General features: G+C 47.5%; 1 protein-coding gene across 8 annotated transcripts in view; it reads right to left on the bottom strand.

The window, feature by feature from the left end:
* The window catches only part of FOXK1 (forkhead box K1), a 68,746-nt gene that overhangs the window by 24,534 nt on the left and 25,407 nt on the right, over positions 1–18,805 (bottom strand). For all 8 annotated transcript variants that reach the window (XM_044433789.1, XM_044433787.1, XM_044433793.1 and 5 more), the window contains one exon: positions 11,351–11,548. In XM_044433789.1, coding sequence (XP_044289724.1) covers positions 11,351–11,548 — 198 coding nt within the window. The remainder of the gene's footprint in view (positions 1–11,350; positions 11,549–18,805) is intronic.

Here is an 18,805-nt window from a genome sequence, read left to right as displayed (position 1 = left end):
GCTCTCTCTCTCTCTCTCTCTCTCTCTCTCTCTCTCTCTCTCACACACACACACACACACACACACACACACACACACACTTTTGCTTTTGCCTCACTGAACAAGGAAACAAAGGCATCAAAGGAAAATAAAATCAAGACCCACGTGGCTTAGAATCATGCAGAAAACAGGAATAGATCTTACTATAATCTAGTCATCGTTTCCTTGCTAAACCCTCTGGATAAGAGGATGGCCATAAAAGTCAACACAGACCAGGGACTGGCACTGATGGATTGCAGAGGGAGGGAGGGCGGGGGGAGCTTTGGCTACTGGATAGTACTAAAACGTAATAACCGAAAAATGAAATGTGATCCCGTCAACCCTTCTCGCACACCCAACGGGTGTCCCATGCACAACTGCCAGTTCTCTTCTCCTTCCTGCTGCTTTTTTCTTCACTTCCTCTCCAACCAGCTCTCGCTGTGCACACAATACCGCCAGGGCGCAAGATGGTCAAACAAAGCCGCACCGAGCAAAGTGAAACACCAAGAGCCGCCGAACGTGGGGCGAGACCCACCCACCCGTGGGCCCCAATGCACGCTTGGAGAAATGAGCAATGAGCCACCAGCTAGGAGCTAACGGAAAGCCCATCCTGCTCTTGCAGAGCCAAAATGGCTCCGTCCGCTCGAGACGGCCTGGGGGAAATTCAAGGTGCGCCGAAGTGGCCAGGAGTGTGCAGGGAAGAGTGGAGTGGAATCGCCCAGAAGAAGGCGTTGCCGGCTAGAGTCCACAGGGCCATGTTTTGCGGCAGGTTTATTTATTTAAAACTTTTCCATACCATCATTTATCCCAGGCATCTCATGATGCTTTACAAAATTAAAACAAGGCTCCTCTTGTAATAATGATAATAAAAAGCAGAGCACTGCGGATTTCCTTTGTGGGAAACGGGCGGAGGAGCGGCACTCTGTCCTTAAACGCGACAACCTGAGCTTGTTCTCCGTGAAGTGGATCGGCGTGTCTGCGCATCTTCCACCGAAAGCTCGAGAAAGCGGGCCAAAGCGCCTCAAGGGGCATCCTGGCAACAGCCAGGCGGGGTGACAAGAACACGCAGAAACTTCGAGGGATGCAACGCCTGCGACTCGAACAGCTCCAGGCGGACAAGGTACTGCTCTGGAATACTGTCTCCTCAGATCCGGTGCTGCCGGATTCTTTTCCCGGTTCGTAAGCCTAACAGCATGCTGGAGCCAGGATGACACAAGGCTGGGCAAGGAACCCAAGTGTCACCTTTCCATTCCCAGGGAAAAGGATACCCCCTTTGGTTTTTCACCACCTCTTGTCTCTCACAAAGGAAGCCAAGTCGGTGTGGTCCAGTGTTCAGACGGCTGGACTTGGACTGGCAGGCACCGCTTCGCATAATTACTTTCAAGTAATCATCGATTCGCCAGGGAACACATTGTTTTGTGGTTAATCTAAAACCAAAGCTGTTTAATGTGAAACATGGGTAGAGAGGAGAGGTCATCTTCGGACCTGGAACAACTTTCCATAAGCTGTGTTCAGATGCAGGGGCAAACCATAGTTTAGCATTCTCCCTGAATGCAAGGTGGGCAGCTCTCATCCACGTAAGAGCAAACCAGGGTTTCTGAGTATAAATTCATCCAAGTTTGGTTTTTTTTAAATAAGTATATGAACTCTGCTCACAGCAGAGCACTTTTAGATAAAGTACTATAAGACCTGCTGAGCAGGTGAGGAACCTGAAATCTTCTGGCTCTTTTGGCCTACAATTCCCAACAGTCCTTGTCCGTGTAGCTATTGGTGAAGCCAGAAGGGAATGGCAGGCCAGAACACTCGAAGCATGCTGCCAGCACTTGCTCCAGAGTTGCACTTTGATTTACAGGGCACATGTCAAGAAGCCCGTGATACAGCCATTACTAATACTTATAGTATGCAAAGCGCATCATTGTCCTCGCAATGAACCTTGTGAGAGATTCCTGACTTCCCATTTCAGAGATGCAAAACTGAGGCAAAACGCACCAGCCACGATTTCAACAGACCTCAGCAGGCTTAAAGCTAGAGTAACGGGGAGGTCTAAAGATGCTATTGGACGGTGGCCAATGTTTCACCCAAGGCTACCAGCAAGTCTAAGAAGGGACGTGAAGTTGGCTACAGGAGATGGGAACGCATCACTCCAGTCACAGAACTGCTGTGCCTCTCGGGCCTTCGCCAATGCTAAACAAATTAAAAAAGCAATGAAGATAATCCGAGCAATTCCAGTCTCAGGCTTCTTCCATAAAAACAGGCTGTTTCCAATTAGGGCAGCTTTCAATTTAGAGCAGGCATTATGAAAAACAGAATCCATACAATGCAAAACGGCGAACAACAGTTGCACGACCCATCTGAAAATGTATGCAAAGCTTTGAAAACAAATCCATGCCATCGTTGGTATTTTGGGACATGAAGAGTTCTGCTTTGCTTTGCTAGTCAGAGCTGAGACCGAGGCTGAACCACCAACCATCTACCCTTCACGTTCTGTGTCTCTAAAAGTGGTCATGTTGAAACGCTTTCAAGCTCTGCCTATGTCACTCATTTCTGTTTATAGTGAGCCTCTGCAGAGTTTCGTTTTTCGATTTCTCATGCGCTAGCAATGCAGGCGTCCTCTGAGGACCACATAGGGAACTTCCAGATGTTCCTCCCAGCTGCTGCTGCAAAATTGGCAAAGCAACTTTGTGGATTCCAGGCCACAATCATTGCTGCTACCTACATGTCAGAATTTCTGGATAATTGTGCAGGTAAAACATTGAACATCCGCCAGAATCCAAGTTTCCAAATATCGCTGCATTCACTGAATGAGAAAAGCACAAATGTTTGCAATGGATCAGCACAACCAGCAGCTTTTCGTACACAAAGAATTTGGAGGCAGCCAGAAAATAATGCTCTGCACCCAGAAGCATTATTTGAATGCGAATATTCTGTGAATACACACAAAGATGGGAGCCTTCACTGGGCATCCTGCTCAGAGAAAATCCTACAAAATGCAGCAAAGGATTGTGTTGGTTATGTGGTGAATTGTATTAAGGGTTATTCTTGAATTTAGGGGCAAGGCAGCCAGAGTCTATCCTACTTTTAGTCAATGGAAGCGTTTGCCTGTAAAACCCTCAAGCTAGGAAACTTGGGTTAATTAAACCACAATGCAAATAAGTTGCATGATTACTCATTCCTCACTCGATCCTCTCTGTGATTGTGCAAGTAAACAAACCAGGCAGGGAAAGCTTGGTATCACAGAAAAATCAAGGATTTATATGTTACTGGCCAAAGCAAATCAGAATTCCTAAGTAAGAAACAAATCCTGGTTTAATGCTGGCTTATAATCCTGGCTTTTGGGGGCACAATAATCTCAGCGTTTATTGCGCATCACACTAAGCAATCTGTACCTGGATTGTTTATTTGCTCAGGAATGAATGGGGTTCAATGACTGAACGGTTCATTCTGAATAAATGATTCTCGAAGCAGCTTAGAACACACTGTAGTAAAACAGAATCAAACCCAACTCTATTCTTCCCCAACTTCCAAATGTTTGTACTCCAACGTCCATCAGGGCTGCCTAGGATGGCCGATGGTCAGGGCTGCTTGGAGTTGAAGGCTACTGGTTGGAACAGGCTCCCTGACACACAGATGAATCGGTTGTGAGAAGGGGCTGTCTTATTTTTCAAGCTTGGAAGAACCCCGCAAACATAGGAAGAATCATAATGCTAGGAGCAAGAGCATCGATCACGCCAGCAACACAGGACGTTGTGTTTTTTGTCTTGTTGTTAATCCGTCCCAAGACTTCAGTAAGTGATGGTCTAAAGAAGTTTTAACAAATAAACGTACAAACAAACACAAGCCACCATGTAATGCTGTAATCAGGGACGTGCAACCTTCACTTGGACCTTACGGCAAAAGAGCGCAACGAATAGGGCCGACGGGTCCAATCCCTCAACCAAGATGCAAAATGGTTCACCAAAAGGCATCGGTTCTCACCTTGGGAGAAAAGAAGCGCCACATTCCACCTTGTTTTCCCACCTCCACAAGCTCGGATTCTTAGAAATACACACGCTGAGCAGCTCCACTCTGCACCATCTTACCTCCGCTACCGTATGGCATTGCTTTCCCTCTGAAATGCTCTCATCTGCCCCCATCTCCATACTCCGAAACCCAAGAGTCACACAATCCGAGCCCCCTGGCCTCATTGCCCCGAGCAGATTCCACATTCTGCCTTGTCCTCATCGGCTGCCCACACTGTCAGAGGCCTACTTTAAACATGCAACAGGATGTGGTAGCGTGAAATGTACCATGTTGAAGCGCATGTGATTATCCGTATTTTCACCCATATGTTTTAAAAAGGCAAAAACTCTCCTCGCAAGCAAAGCTAGTAGGGCAGGGCTGGGCAGCTTGTGGCCAGCCAGATGCTTTGGCCCATAAATGGCCACACTGGCCACTGCTCTGGCCTCACTGAGAGCCAGCGTGGTGTAGTGGCTGAGAGCGCTGGATGGAGAGTCAGGAAATCTGCATCCTGGTGGACACTCGGTCATGAAGCCAACTGGCTGATTTTAGGCCTAGTCACTTCCTTTCAACTTAACCTACCTCACAGGGTTGTTGTAGGGAGAAAATGGAGAAGAGGAGAACGGTGCAAGCTTGCCTTGGGTTTCTTGCAAAAGGAAGAAAGGTAGCAAAGCAGCGTAGTAGCAGTAATAAAATAATTCTCACTGAGCAAGCATTGCCAATGGTCAGAGATTATGGGATATGTTAGCTAAAACCGACAACCACTCTACTTAGAACACTTCCGCATCATCTCATGGCCCACCCGAGGAGGAAGCGGCAGCAAAGAGGATGCTGTTCCGGGTTGCACTAGCAGCCCTGGCTGAGTCAGCCGCTTCAGTGAATCAGCGCCCTTGGCCTCTGCCTTTCTCATTCTTCATTTACCTGCAGAACCGAGATACCACTATGTATAAGTAAACCCCCAGGCATTACCCAATGGCCTCTCTGATTGTTCTTCCTAGACCTAATACTGTATCGCTGCTAAATGGCTGTAAACCATTTAAATCATTTTCAAATTTTGTTCTATGGAAAAAGCTTAATGGGTGGTTTTGTTGTATCCAGGCGCTGTCTGGAAACTTTGGCAGTGCTTCGGCTACTGGGTGGTATATAAATTGAATAAACAAAGGAGTGCTCCTTGTCTTGCAAGGGACATCCGCTTCCTAACACTAAAAATCAGGCTCGCTGCTCTACAATCAATTCCCCGTCGTCATCCCATAAGCTTAATATCTGCCTGTCTGTTCCTAGCAAATCTTGAGTTTGAACCCGGCTGCTTGTTCGGCTTTCAACTATGATCTCACAGACAGGATGTTTTTACTGGCTTTCTACATGCAGCCAGAGCCCATCTTTCTTTGCATTGTGCAAGAAGTTAAACACTGTAAAAAAATAAAGCTTTTTTTTTTTAAATGTCCAATTTCAAAAACAAGGCCAAACCCGGGTCTGAATGTTCAGGGCCGGGGAGACTCCCCCTCAACCCGCTTCAAAGGACTTGGTAAACACCGTCTCCTAGAGGCAAAGCCGTTGAGACAAAGCAAAAGACGGGAAAAAGCCCCAAAACAGAGAAAGGAAAAAAGAAGGGTTGGGAAGAGCAGGGGGAGGAGGGGAAAGGAGGCCAATAATGCCCCAGAGCAAGGCGCTGGTGTGCCTTTCACACCCTGGAAGTGCCGAGGTGGGCGGGTTGTGTTTGTGTTTGGCTTCCTCAAGGCACAACCCTTCTCCAGGTAGAGCAGTGTTCTGCGCAAACACACACGCTGGCAGGGAGCAGGGGGGGGCAGAGGGGGGCGGCATGGACGGAAGAAAGGAAGCCGAGCAGCCCTCGAAAGCGGACCAGACCCTGGCAGGGAAGCTGGTGGGAAGGCAGATGGGGGGGCAGGCGGCGGGTGGGGGCCGGGTGGGCTGCTGGTGCTCGGCAGGAGGGGTGCCGGGCCGGCCTGCCCCCGCCGAGCCGGGAGCTGGGAAGCAGCGGCGCAGGGAGAGGCGGCCTCCGCTTTCCAAAAAGGAAGCCAGCTCGGGATCTCGGGACGCTCGGCTCCGGCGAGGATTCCCAGCGGCCAATCAGGGCCCGGCGAGGCGAGCGCGCACCAAATTAGGCAAGCGAGCACTGCCACAGGGGTGGTGCGCGTGTCATCGTGTGTGTACGTGTGTGTTTGTGTGCGGGGGGGGGGGGGGGAGCCAGGCCCAAGAGGAGCAAAGCGGAGGGAAGGGGCCCAACGCGGCAGCGAGGGGCGGAGGGGGAGGGGGTCCCTCTCCTGCCCCCTGCCCTCTTGCGAGGGTCGCCAGCGTTGCTCGGCCCCGCCGGCTCCTCTGGGAAGGGCGCCCCACCCGCAAGGCGAGGAGGACGGCCGGCCGGATCCTGCATGGGCTTCTGGCTGCATTTCAGTATCCTGCCTCCAGCAGTGGCCAGCCAGAAGCATGGGGGGGGGGTTCCTCCCCTTTTTGCATCCAGGACGCAGGAGGACAGAGTCTCTGCCTTCCTCAGTGTATCTGTTTAATCCACAATCGCTGAAGTTGATTTGCTAAATTTGAGCACTGATTAGGCAATGCAACAAGCAGCAAAAACAGCACCACTTCAGCCCCGGCTACCAGGAAGGCCTCTGGAACGTGGCTTTTACCCCAGATTTCTTTCCCTCTCTCTCTTATCTTCCCAATAGCCCTGTGAGGTAGGTTTGGCTGGCCTGGGAGTTTCATGACAGAGTTGTTTGTTTTTGGATTTAAAGAGCGCCACATAAATAACACATTATTCACTTCTTCTGAAAGCAACAGAACTTATCGACACTGAGGAAAGAAAGCCCAGGCTGGCTCCTGCATCCTTCATCCCAGAATGGGGTATTTATAAATACAGCAGTCCCTCGGTCTGCAAGGAAGAAAGGAGAACAAAAACAGCTGGGTAAGAGAAGAAAACCTCAAAAGTCTTTTGAGGTTTCTCGAGAAGCACAGAGAGATTGGCTTTCGCTAAGCCCCAACGGATGTTAAAGCACAGAAGCATCTCATAAAACATTATTTTGCCAGATCGGGCAGGGGAAGTCAGCTCTATTTATTATCTTATACTTTCTCGTCATGCCAAAGCAGCTTTCAACAGGTGTGTGTGCATGTGTGTGAGAGAGAAATCTTGTATTAGTGCTGAATAGAGGGCAGTGTCACACATCCAAGAATGTACGGGGTTGGTTTGCCCCCAAGATTGAGAGCATGAAACCAATTACTGTAAGTTGGCAAGGTGTAGCTCTTTTCATCAAAAGGAGAAGCATCAACAGCTCAGACCACAAATGCTGCCGTTATGATGCACTGGGAAACGAAGTTGGTTCTTTTGCTCTCTGATTTTTAATGAATGGCCAAGTGATCTCTGAAACACAGGGGCAAAACCGAGTTTTTGCCTGCAGCTACCCTTCTTCAGACCCTCCACCTCATGCCCCCATCAGCCAAGAGAATAGGAAGCTGCCTTAAATGTTCAGACAACATTACAGCCAACCTTCAAGGGTTGAGTGTGGGTTGACACAAAACCTGTGATCGTTGCAGAAATGTGGGTGATCCTGTCTCCTGAACCTGGTTGTGCTAACAAGCCATGACTGGTGAACCACAAACAGCCCATGAAGAAAACTCCTGGGTTATTGTTGGGTTGTGAACTGTGGGTTGTTCACCATGGTTTGTTACCTTGACTGGGTTCAGACAACACTGACAACCCATGGTTCAAGAACAACTCACACTATACCTATACTTGCCCCCGAGTGTGCCTTACTGCATAGTCTAAATACAGCTGCTGAGTCATACTGTGGGTCCATCTAACCCAGTACTGTTGACACGGACTGGCAGCAGCTCTCCAGGATTCCAGGGAGCGTTCCTTCCTAGCCTGAGCTGGAGATACTGGGGTTTGATGGTGGGAAGCTCCACATGAAAAGCCGGGGTTTTACCGCTGAGCTACAGAAAAAGGGGCTTATACACGAGCTGTCTTTGTCCATCTAGTCCACCACTGCCTGATCTGCTGGCAGCAGCTCTTGGGCAAAGAAGGTCTCTTCCTATCTCTTGTTGCCCACTGGATTTGAAATTGCCAAGCACTGAACTAATTCTCTGTGTGCAGAGCAAGGACACACAGCTGCAGCACAGCTTCTTCATTTTGCAGGCAGGCAAGAGGCCAGCCCTTACTAGGATCCGGATGCAATTTCTAGCTGCGCGCTCCATTCTGGCTAGGGCTGAAGCCGGGGCAGGAGCACCGCAAGCCACCACAGGGCCTGCACATCAGATACACTCACCAAAGGATGCAGAGCCGCCACCAAGAGCAAACAGCCACAAGCTTTTTATTCCGGGATCGGCCACCACCAGAGCTCTCCCAATAACGTGGGCGCATGGCAAGAGCAGCGGCGGGGGATCTCCGCACGCCCATTTCGGCCCTGTTATCGGATGCTGTTTCACACACTGAGAGACTGTGGCCCAGGAGTCTGGCATCCATAGCAGTGCCTTCCCAAACCCTCGCAAGCCTGTTCCTGGGAACCTCCTGCGCTCAGCCAGGAATGCTTCCTCGCAGACTCCGATCCCCCTGCTACCACTTGCATCCACTTTTCCAAAGTACCCAGGAACACCATGTCTGCTTGTTTGGTTTACCTGCCCCACCTTACCACCTCTTGCAAAGAACCCAGCACAACAACCCTGTGAGGTAGGGCAGGCTGAGTGGGCCTGAAGTCGCCCAGTGAACTTCGGGGTGAGTGGGATCTCCCCACAGCTCTGTAACTACTGTGCCACAGTAGTTCCAGTTCTCCAAGGCTGGCACTCTGGGTTGCTGAGGATGAAACAACACGGAGTGGGAACCCGTGGTTTATTGCTGGGTTAAAACGCTTGGTTGTTTAAATGCCAACAACCCAGAGTTTGGATGTCACAACTAAAAAATCAGGAACAGAACATTCCTGGGTTGTCTTGAAAAGCGGATTCACTGCAGGTGGGGGCTGCACGGGCTCAATGTGCTTTGCCCAACGGGATGTCGTTCCATATGGACCGCCACTTTAGCACCACGGCAGAAGATGCTCCACTGGGAAAAATTTCCCAGCTGATAAAACGACCGGGGGAGAGGCGCTTCTGTTTTCTAGTCATTCTGGAAATTCACAGCGGAAATGGCTGCAAAGTGGGGCTTGAGAGAAAAAGAAACAGAGCGAGTCAGAAGGGACCTCCTGGGCCATCTAGTCTGACCCCCGGCTCCAGCCAGTTCCAGTCATGACATGCTGGAAGGCTACACTCAAACCAAAGCCATCTCCACGCAGAGGACGCATTTTTTAAAGGCCTCTAAAACTAATCCCGTAACAACACTGTGGTGGCTAAAGGAGAACAAAGGGGATAAAGGCAATTTCAGGTATTGATACCTTTCACTCTACCCAATCTGTGAGCAGATTTGCCGAACAACACGGAGCAGTTTATCTAACACAACAGAAGTTATTTCTAATATGAAAAGCGGATACACATGTCATGAGGCCACGAAACGTAAGCTCCCAAAAACGGGGCTATAACCCACTGATGAATTCCCAGGCAAGATAAAAAGAGGAAAAGATGGAGACCAGCCCTGCAGTTTTCACGACTCTTGAGATAAAATTTGGGAGGTGTCACCCAGACTGAATTGAAAGTGCTGGAGTTAATACGTTCACAGTGCAAACGGTCATGCTTCTCTGTCACTGAAGCCTTGGACACAATCTCAGAGTTTTATTTCGGCACCAACCAGAACACAGGCGACTTATGCAATGTTACCAGAATGTAACACTCGGTAATTTTTCTTTTTGTGCAAGTAGTTACATGGTAAGGATGAATTTTGCTTCCCATTCCATGTGCAGACTTGGGCCTTTAATCTGGTCTGAAACATCCTGTACCAGCTTTTATTTCATGTTTAACTTTCAACCTGAGGAAGGGTTCTGTAGAAATCGGAAGCTTGCTTGCTTCTTTTTAAATCTTTTAGCCGCTCCTAATGCAGAGATCACAAACACCATCACTTACGGTGATTTCCCCCCAGTTTTGGAAAGGACATCCGCCAGTTGGTTGGCAAATAAAATCAATCAATCAATCAATCAATCAATATTATTTTTTCTGTTAAGCATGAAGGGTCTCTCACCTTTCTGAACAATGACTCACATCTCCTTAGACAGTGAAAGACTAGAGAAACCTACTTTCCTGTATTGTGTTATTCAGAAAAAATACATAGCCACAAAAATAGTCATTTCCTGGTTGCCTCTGGCAAGTAACAGGTTTTCCTTCAGAGAAACTAGGGTGGGGTGGGAGTTAATGCAAGCTAGGTGCTTTTCCTTTCTTTAAGATGATTAATATGTCATCTTTAAATAGCAGGGCCATGAGAACTAGTAACTTGTGGACTTACTTGCAAGATTGCAAACAGAAAGGAAACTGAGATGATTATATCTCCAGTTGTACCACTGAGATATTTCTTTGACAGTAACTTAAAAACAGCCTTGACAAAAACATTACCAGATCTCTCGAATGGACCACTGATAAAGAGCAGCAGTAAAAACCCTACTGTAGAAGTACATTGTTAAAATCTTAGTTGAGCAATGGGTTAACATGGGTAAATAAGTTAGACCAAAGTCGGGTTCAGACAATACAACTAGCCATGGTGTTATTCTCCTGTGTTATTTGAACGCAGACAGTTCACCATGGTAAGTTTGGAAACGGTTTATTCTGTGATCTCTGCCTACCACCACAGTGGCTCATGGTTTCCACAGTCCTGAAATGCAACTACCATAGAGTCCTCTGGAAAGAGTGGCAACTGTAGGAGCCACTCCGGCCATCCAACCGCTGTGTGTGGACCACTGAGAAAGAGGCAGGCAATACAGGCAGGTAGTGATGCACCTTGGGATTGAACTTCAGGTGTTGTGGCTGATGGGATAAATGCCAACAGTGGGAGGAGCATCCGGCACGATGGAAACCATGATAAAGTGACTATCATGTAACCATGATTTATGATGGAGCATATTAATTGTGACAGCACACAGCAAAGAAGATGCAATTTCCCAGGAACAGGAGCAAGTTATGGTGTCCCTGAGAAGTCCCCTGTGTCCCAGGAGTTCCACCTTTTACCAAAAATGAGTACCAAGAGGCAGAGAAAGTCCTGAGATTTGATCTCTGTCCCATTTCATGAGCCTGAACCATAAGAGGGACAGGCCTTCTGCAAGTTCCACATATTAAATGCATGGAAGAACAATCAATTTTGGGATGCACTGGCTCTTTGGAAAGTGGAAGAAGCCATGCTTGCATTGAAGGAGAAGCCATGCTTGCACTGAGGGACAAGTCATGAAGGCGACTGCTGGAGAACCAAGTCCCTTACCTGATGGTGCCAGTGGGGGAAGGCAGGGGGCTGCCCAAGATCCGGAGATCCGGCTCCGGAATGTGGATCTTGAGAGGCGATATTTGAGGGTAGAGTGGCCGAAGTGGAGGTGATGAGGCTTCCTCCTTCATCTCCTCTTTATGGTAGAGCGACGTGAACTGGATTTTGATGACTGTGCTGGGGAATCGGAATGTGCACCTGAAAACCAGAAAGGAAGAGAAGCATTCAGTGCTCCAGAAGACCACGCAAGTTTTCAAGGCCTGTGTCCCCCATTAAGTGTGTGGAGGACGACACCAATATGGCGTAACAGAATGGGAAAGGTTATGGGTTTGAGGCCAACGAGAAGGGGTCAAAATGCCAAGCAGAGCCTGTTGAACTGCACACAACCGGACCCTCCCCCCCAAATGCTCTGCTTCCACGCAGCAAAGACTTATCCTCCCACCCTCCCCACCAGAATCCTCCTTCCCGGCGTTGCTTGCAATGGTAGATGCACCTGCTTTGCACGTTGCCACCCAGAAATGCATCTGAGAAGATGTATCCCTCGTACGTCACGGCTGTAACAGCCACTCGGGACACTACCTGTGGTCCCGTCAGTGAGGCTGACCTCCGCTTTCCCCGTGGAGGCTGGAGACAGCATCCTTCCTTCTCCAGCCAGAAGACGGGGAAGCTTTTTCCTGTTGAGGCTCGCACTGCCCCATAGATGCACCCCTGGGACGGGGGGCCACCCTGGCAGAGAGCCAGGCCAACGTTCCTCCCTGCCCAGTGGGCTGTCCCGGGATGGACACCTCTCGCCTGCCAGAGGTAAGATTGGATTTCTTGCAGAGGGCCTTCAAAAGAGGGGGCAGGTGGCCCAGCTCTGCTTTCCAGCAAGGAACTGGGGGTATGCCCCTCTGGCAGTGTGGTGGAGCAATTATAAAGGGACCACTGTCCTTTGACCTTAATACAGAGCTAATATTCCAGAGAACCACCCTGCTTCCCAATTTATTTTGAGGACGCTTCTCTAGAAGCCCCCACAAGTGTGGTATGCGTTGGCCACGTTCCCAAATGGCTTCAGTTGGAAAACAGGCCCACTCAGACACGTTCAGCATTTCTGAACTCCAGGCAAGCGGTTCTTAGCGCCACTGGCTTGCCCGGAAGACGGGGCTCCAAGATCCCCCCTTGCAAAACCAGCAAGCCCCAGAGAAGCAGCTGCATTAGCACAGGGTCTCCTGCGAGCTTCTGATGAATTGGCATGTTTTTGAGCTTTTATACATGCCATGGGCTCCCTCCTGGAAAGCTTTCTAATTGATCCTGAACTTTGCAGAGTAAATTTCTGAACCAGGCCTTTTTTGTGTGCTCATTTGTGTGGGATTTTCTCACAATATTATAAACAAGGATGGGGCTATTTTCCCAAATATGGGGGAAAACCCTCTACCTGCCTTTCTGTCTGAGAAGGTACTGAAGAAACGTCTTGGCGTTTTAAGGCATTTTACAGAAGCAAAATAAGCTTTCAGCCGGTACTTCTGGAGTAATCTATCAGTGAATCATGAGATCGAGGTGCCCTGCAAAATGCACATTGCCTATCTATCCCCCCCCCCCCCCCCCCCGACGCCCCTATGCTATTCTGTTCAAGGAAATGCCCAAACCTACTCCATTTTGTCTGACATCTTCTCCATCGGCAGTTAGGTCCTGTTGTAACTGGCAGTACAGATATCAAACATGCTGTAAGTACAGACAGTTATGATGGACATTATATCATACAAGTCAATTTTCTGCTGGTGCTTCTTTCTTGCCCGGGCTGTGAACAGCATTTTGCCAAGGTTATTCCTGTCCCTCTACATCTTTCCAATGGCAATCTTCGTTTTTTAAGTAAGATTGCTAATCCAGCTTTGAGAAAACTATGTGAGGAAATAGCAGGGAGAACAATTTATTGCAGAGAGAAATGGCAAAAGCAGAACTCCCATTTTTGGGGTCCATAATGGTTTCTGTTAGGCATCCTCCATTAAAGATCCTGATGGTTAAATGCTGTGCTTCTCCAGTAACAATATTCAGGGAGATAATATTAAGATTTTGTAGATGCCTTGGCTTCTCAGCTCCAAAATAGAGAATGTAATGCTCTCAAGTAATGAGGGATACCAATTTAGGGGTGGATTAACTGGTTTCTAGTCCGTTTTAGCACTGTGCATGCTAGATCCAGAGTATATTTTGCCCCATTTCTAGTTACACTGAAGTTGGCATTTCCCTATACTCTTACTAAATGGCGTCCCAAGGTTGCCTTTAGTACTCATGTTTTGTTTATAGGTAATGGCTACTCTGGAAGACTAGAAAACCAATGCAGCAACCAACGCATGTGTGGGGCTGCATGAACTGCAAAAGTGATATAATGTAATAACAGGTTGTCATATGGAAGATGAAATGGTTGTCCTGGGGTGATAATGCCCAGAGCCACCCTGTGACAATAATCCAGCTCACACAAACTGCTGAGCAATTGCCCAGTTACTTTGTGATGCGCAAGCCTGAAAATGCTGGGTTGTTTATGAGTTAAAATACCCAGAGTTACAACAAACTGGGGGTGATGCAGGGTTAACTCTGGGCTGTTTAACCTGTGACAAACCCAGGACTTTCAGGTTTGCACATCATGAAAGAGGCCAGGAATGGGTTCCTGGGTAGTTGATCAAAGGTGGGAGTGCCAAACATGTGGTTTGTACTATACTCATCCCATAATTCCTGGGTTAAACAACTTAGAAATTGCCCAATATGATGTGTGAGCTGGGTCACTTTAAGTAATGTGAAATTCAGAGTATAACTCAGATTCATAGATACTGACGATGAAACTCAAATACTTCGGCCACCGAATGAGAAGGACTCCCTGGAGAAGACCCTGATGCTGGGAACAATTGATGGCAAGAGAAGAAGGGGACGGCAGAGGATGAGGTGGCTGGATGGGGTCACTGGGGCGGTGGGTGTGAGCTTGGGTAGACTCTGAGGGATGGCGGAGGACAGGAGGCCTGGAGGAATGTTGTCCATCGGCTCGCGATGGGTCGGGCACGACTTTGCGACCAACAACAACAATCCATACATACTCCAGGCAGTGCAGATCAATTGGTTTGCTTTGAAATACAGAACGAACAGATCATTCGAGCATGCCTATCCTATGCTGCTTTTGTAACCTTTCGTACAGAAGTCTGCAACCAAATGCACTGGCCAGGGAGTCCAAATCAACGTGTGGAATTCACCCCACGACATCCTGCCCGCCTCCAAGAAAAGCTCACCATGCTGCAACGGCAGCAGAATCCACAAGGGTCAGAGCTCCCGGATTCCTTCCTGCCCCTTCTCCACAGCCCGACCCGCTCGTTTGGTCCAGGTCCTGCTCATCCGCTCGTCCCACCCAACTTTCGTCCTGTGTCTGCATCACCATTCTCTCCCCAAGCTCCTGTTTTTCAGGTCTCTGTCTGCTTTGTCCGAGATATGGGGCAGTTAAAGACAGTGCGGCGTTCCCCCCATTGACTCTTCCTCTTCTTCCCTCCACCACACTGAATGAAGGCCCTGGGAATTTCTCCTTCTGTCTTTCGATTTCTCCTGCAAGAGTGGCTTCATCTCCTCCATACGGTCATATTCCTGTTCCCTTGCACAAGCTTATCGGGGAGCTCCGTGATATTGTTGCACCACACACACCAGAAGTTCCTGTGATGCTACCTCGGTATCATTTCTGCTGCTTGTAGACTTCCCCACTGGTGTGATTCTGGCCCCCCTCCCCACATTTCCCTAAATAGCAGGAAATCTCTTTGCAGCATTACACATAAAACAATGGCCCCCTCCCTCACAGATGGACCAGTGTTGGGAAATGACTATTTTAAGGATAACATGCAAAACTAAAATCCGCAAGATATGAATATAGAAGCCCCCACGCCAGAGCAGCGTCGTAAGAAAGGATTCAACTCGTGGATTATTATTCTTTTAAGGAAAAAAACCCAGCACCACTTTTTTAATTTAAAAAGGAATGTCTTTCACCCAACGAGTCATGCGCTCCCAGTTGGTGCATTGGATAAAACGGAAGATGCCAAGTAACAGTAGTAAAAGAGAATAGCAAATATGGATTTCTTTGTGAATGCCTTCTGTGCGGTATTCAAAATTCAGCAACTGCTGCTTGGAAAGCATGCAAAATACAAACTAAAAAGAGTTGTAAAAGAGAAAATAGCAGAAAACACCATGACAGAAGCAAGACAAATGAAAGCTGCAGACAAACTGAATGGAAAGTGACCCACGGCCTTATTCCCTTTTCTTTTTTTAAAGCACACTTTTTTTCTTTTACAGTTCACAGGGTGCTAGGAACTATAAACAAGACTGTATAAATAGGAAGGCTTCTATAAATCACTGTGCAACTGTAAATTCTACAGACATCTTACATAACTCAATCCTTGAAAATATTTGCACTGCAAGAGCTTGTTTACACACTAGAAACAGTTTCAGAGGTGGAAAAGTCTCTGCCGCATTATCTGAAGGCAAAATCCGCGCTGGGGTGCTCTAAGGACCCTCCTTCTAGGATTGTCTCGGGACAATGAGAACACAAAACATGGCTTTTGCTGTTTGGTGAACTCTGTGTGTGTACACGCTTTCCCTCCAAAGCAAAGTCCTGAATGAAGCTCTTGGACCACTGAAGGTCCAGGAATGGTCCCTGTATCTCACTCGACGATTCAGTTTTGTCCATAAAGCACTCCATGCTGGAGCACAAGGTGGCTACCCATTTTAGGACATCCAAAACTGGATTGAAGATGCATTATTTGGTACCCAAAGCAGTATCATGCAATTACAGGGATGTAAATTTGTATGCTTCAATCCTAAAGGAAATCAACTCTGTCTGCTCTTTAGAAGGACAGATACTGAAGCTGAAGCTCAAATACTTTGGCCACCTAGTGAGAAGGAAGGACTCCCTGAAGAAGACCCTGATGCTGGGAATGACTGAAGGCAAAAGGAGAAGGGGACAGCAGAGGTTAAGGTGTCCGGATGGGGTCACTGGGGAGGTGGGAGTGGGGTTGGGTGGACTCCGGGAGATGGTGGAAAATAGAACATGGAGGAATGTTGCCCATGGGGTTGCGACTGTACAACAACAGAATTCGTATGGTACCACACTTCCAACAGGATTCTCTAAGCGGCTTACAAGTAATCAAAATGCCTTATACTGAATCAGGCCTGGGCCCATTGAGCTTGACACTGACTGGCAGCGACTCATCAGAGTTTCTGGCTGGTCTGTTGCCTAAACCCACCTACAGGACTGCACCTTGCATCAAAAAGAATGCACTGCAGCACCACGAACCGAACTATCCACACCAGGCTGCTGCAAAGTCTGATTCCACCTGTAACAAACCGTCCCGGTAAGCCGTTCTGAGACGTTCTGTAGGGGACTGGATAGAAAAGCTTTTAACCAGCTAACCAACCAACCGTGCTCTGTTCCCAATAAAATCTTTTGGCGAGCGATCCCTTTCACGTGGATACACAACAACTGAAACTTGCACTCTCAAAGACTAACCTTTGCAAATAATTATGTATGAAGGGTTTCTGGCTGTACACTCTTTTTATGCACCTGTGTTTGTTGTGGTTTGACAAGAAACACCCACCAAGCAGTGCAGATTTTCTCTCAGATGAGAGTCTCGTGTACCACAGTGGCCAGATGGCTTTGCAAGCTTGATTTGACTGCACAGCAGAAGAGACTGAAAAAGTCAAGAGAAAGTAGGCTTGATTTCCAACGAGACCGGGAGAAGGGAAAGTGTGGACAGAACCCCTTTCCTCACCTCCTTCAGGCCTTACTTAGTCACAAAGCCCTTAGTCTGCAGTTAATTCACTCAATTCAAATCAAGTTATGTCTTTATTAGTCATAGGCTGTATCAGAATATGGAATGCCATACAGGATTATATGAAGCAATAAAATAATAGAATGCATCATACAAAGTTGGAGCAGGCAAAGGATTTTAATGACGGAAGTTGTTATGGACCCTGACATGTTAAGACCATGAACTGTTGACTTATGCACTGACTCTTAAGCAATTAACAGAAAGTGAACTCATAAGAGGGTGACTACTTTTACTTTATGAGAAACTGAGAAAGAAATCAGTTGCAGAAAGATGCAAACACAGGACATTTTATAGACAATGTACAAGGTCTAATTTTACTCCCAATTTTCATTGCCAGAGATATTTGCTCTCCCATTTGCAAGAACCAGGCTTGCAGATAATTTGAGAAAGATTTGTCTCTAATAATCCTGTCTAATAGTCTTGTCTCTCAGAGTAAATATATCCAGTGCTGCAGTATTTATGAATTTGTGTGTGAGAGAGAGTTACCAACAGAATAATGAGGATAGCTACATGCATATCAGTCAGAATCCATTAATCCAGGGGAAAGGAGACTAGAAATATGGTATTTACAGAAAAGAGGCAGACCTTGAAAACTTAATCCATATTCCCAGTTTTCAAGGATTACTGTGCTGTAGAGGAAGGTTCCCAAAGTCCACAACAATCCACATCGACTAATTTATTTTGAACCTACCCAAATTATAATACTGACTTTAATCCATATGCAAGTGACTAGTGTATACTGCAATGTCTCCACTAGCAGAGTAAATTAATCCTATTTTATTCTGTAAAATGATGTAAAATATATGTGGTTTCAATAAGGGCACATGACATCCAAGAGCATTCAAGAGCACAAAGCTAGTTTTGTCTCATCCGAGCCTGCAGAAAAAAAGGGAAAAACAAAAACACACAGTTCTGAAGTGCAAAGCCGTTTGCTTTTTGCATTCCAGTTACAATATGTTGTCCAATCTGGCAAAAATATATTTGCTCTTGGCCTGATTCAAAGCATGGAAAGCACTCCGGCTGGCTGAAAGGGTAGCTGCAGCCAAACCCCAAAGAACCTGAAATAGCAAAGTCCCTTTTTAGCCTTAAAGGAAGTATTTGTGGCTGGACGTTACAATGGCCATAGTAAACAAATAAGCGTTCACAATATATACCTAAGACCTGAGTAAACTGCACTGCTGCTTGTTAGCTAGGAGTTTACACACTCAACTTGCTTTTTCTCTCCCTGCCACTTCTTTGAATCTGTCCTTAAAGGTCCGTCATTTCCTCTGAAGCCTTTGGCAACTCCTTAGCCCTCCATAGGTTGCTTGAATAAATGGCTTTATTTGCTCATATTTTGCTTCTTACGCTGGAGCCGCTCCCTTTCCACCCATACACTGTCCAAATTTAGACTGTTAGCTCTTTGGACCAGGGATCTATCTTGTTGCTTAGATCCTGCTAAGAAGGATAACTTCCTGCCAGTCAGAGTGACTTTCCCATTCCAAATCTGGCTGCGTTTCGACTGTGGGCTGGCAGAGAAATGGAAAACACAAAGAATAAAAATAAAACGGAGGCTGCTTGATGTTCAAAGGACCATTTGCCTGCAGTGTGGGGTGACTGGGGACACACCTCCACACACAGTCGGCGT

Source organism: Varanus komodoensis, unplaced genomic scaffold (assembly GCF_004798865.1).
Source record: "Varanus komodoensis strain SLA01 unplaced genomic scaffold, ASM479886v1 scaffold26, whole genome shotgun sequence".
NCBI classification, from domain to species: domain Eukaryota; kingdom Metazoa; phylum Chordata; class Lepidosauria; order Squamata; family Varanidae; genus Varanus; species Varanus komodoensis.
This window is presented reverse-complemented; position numbering and strand designations above follow the sequence as displayed.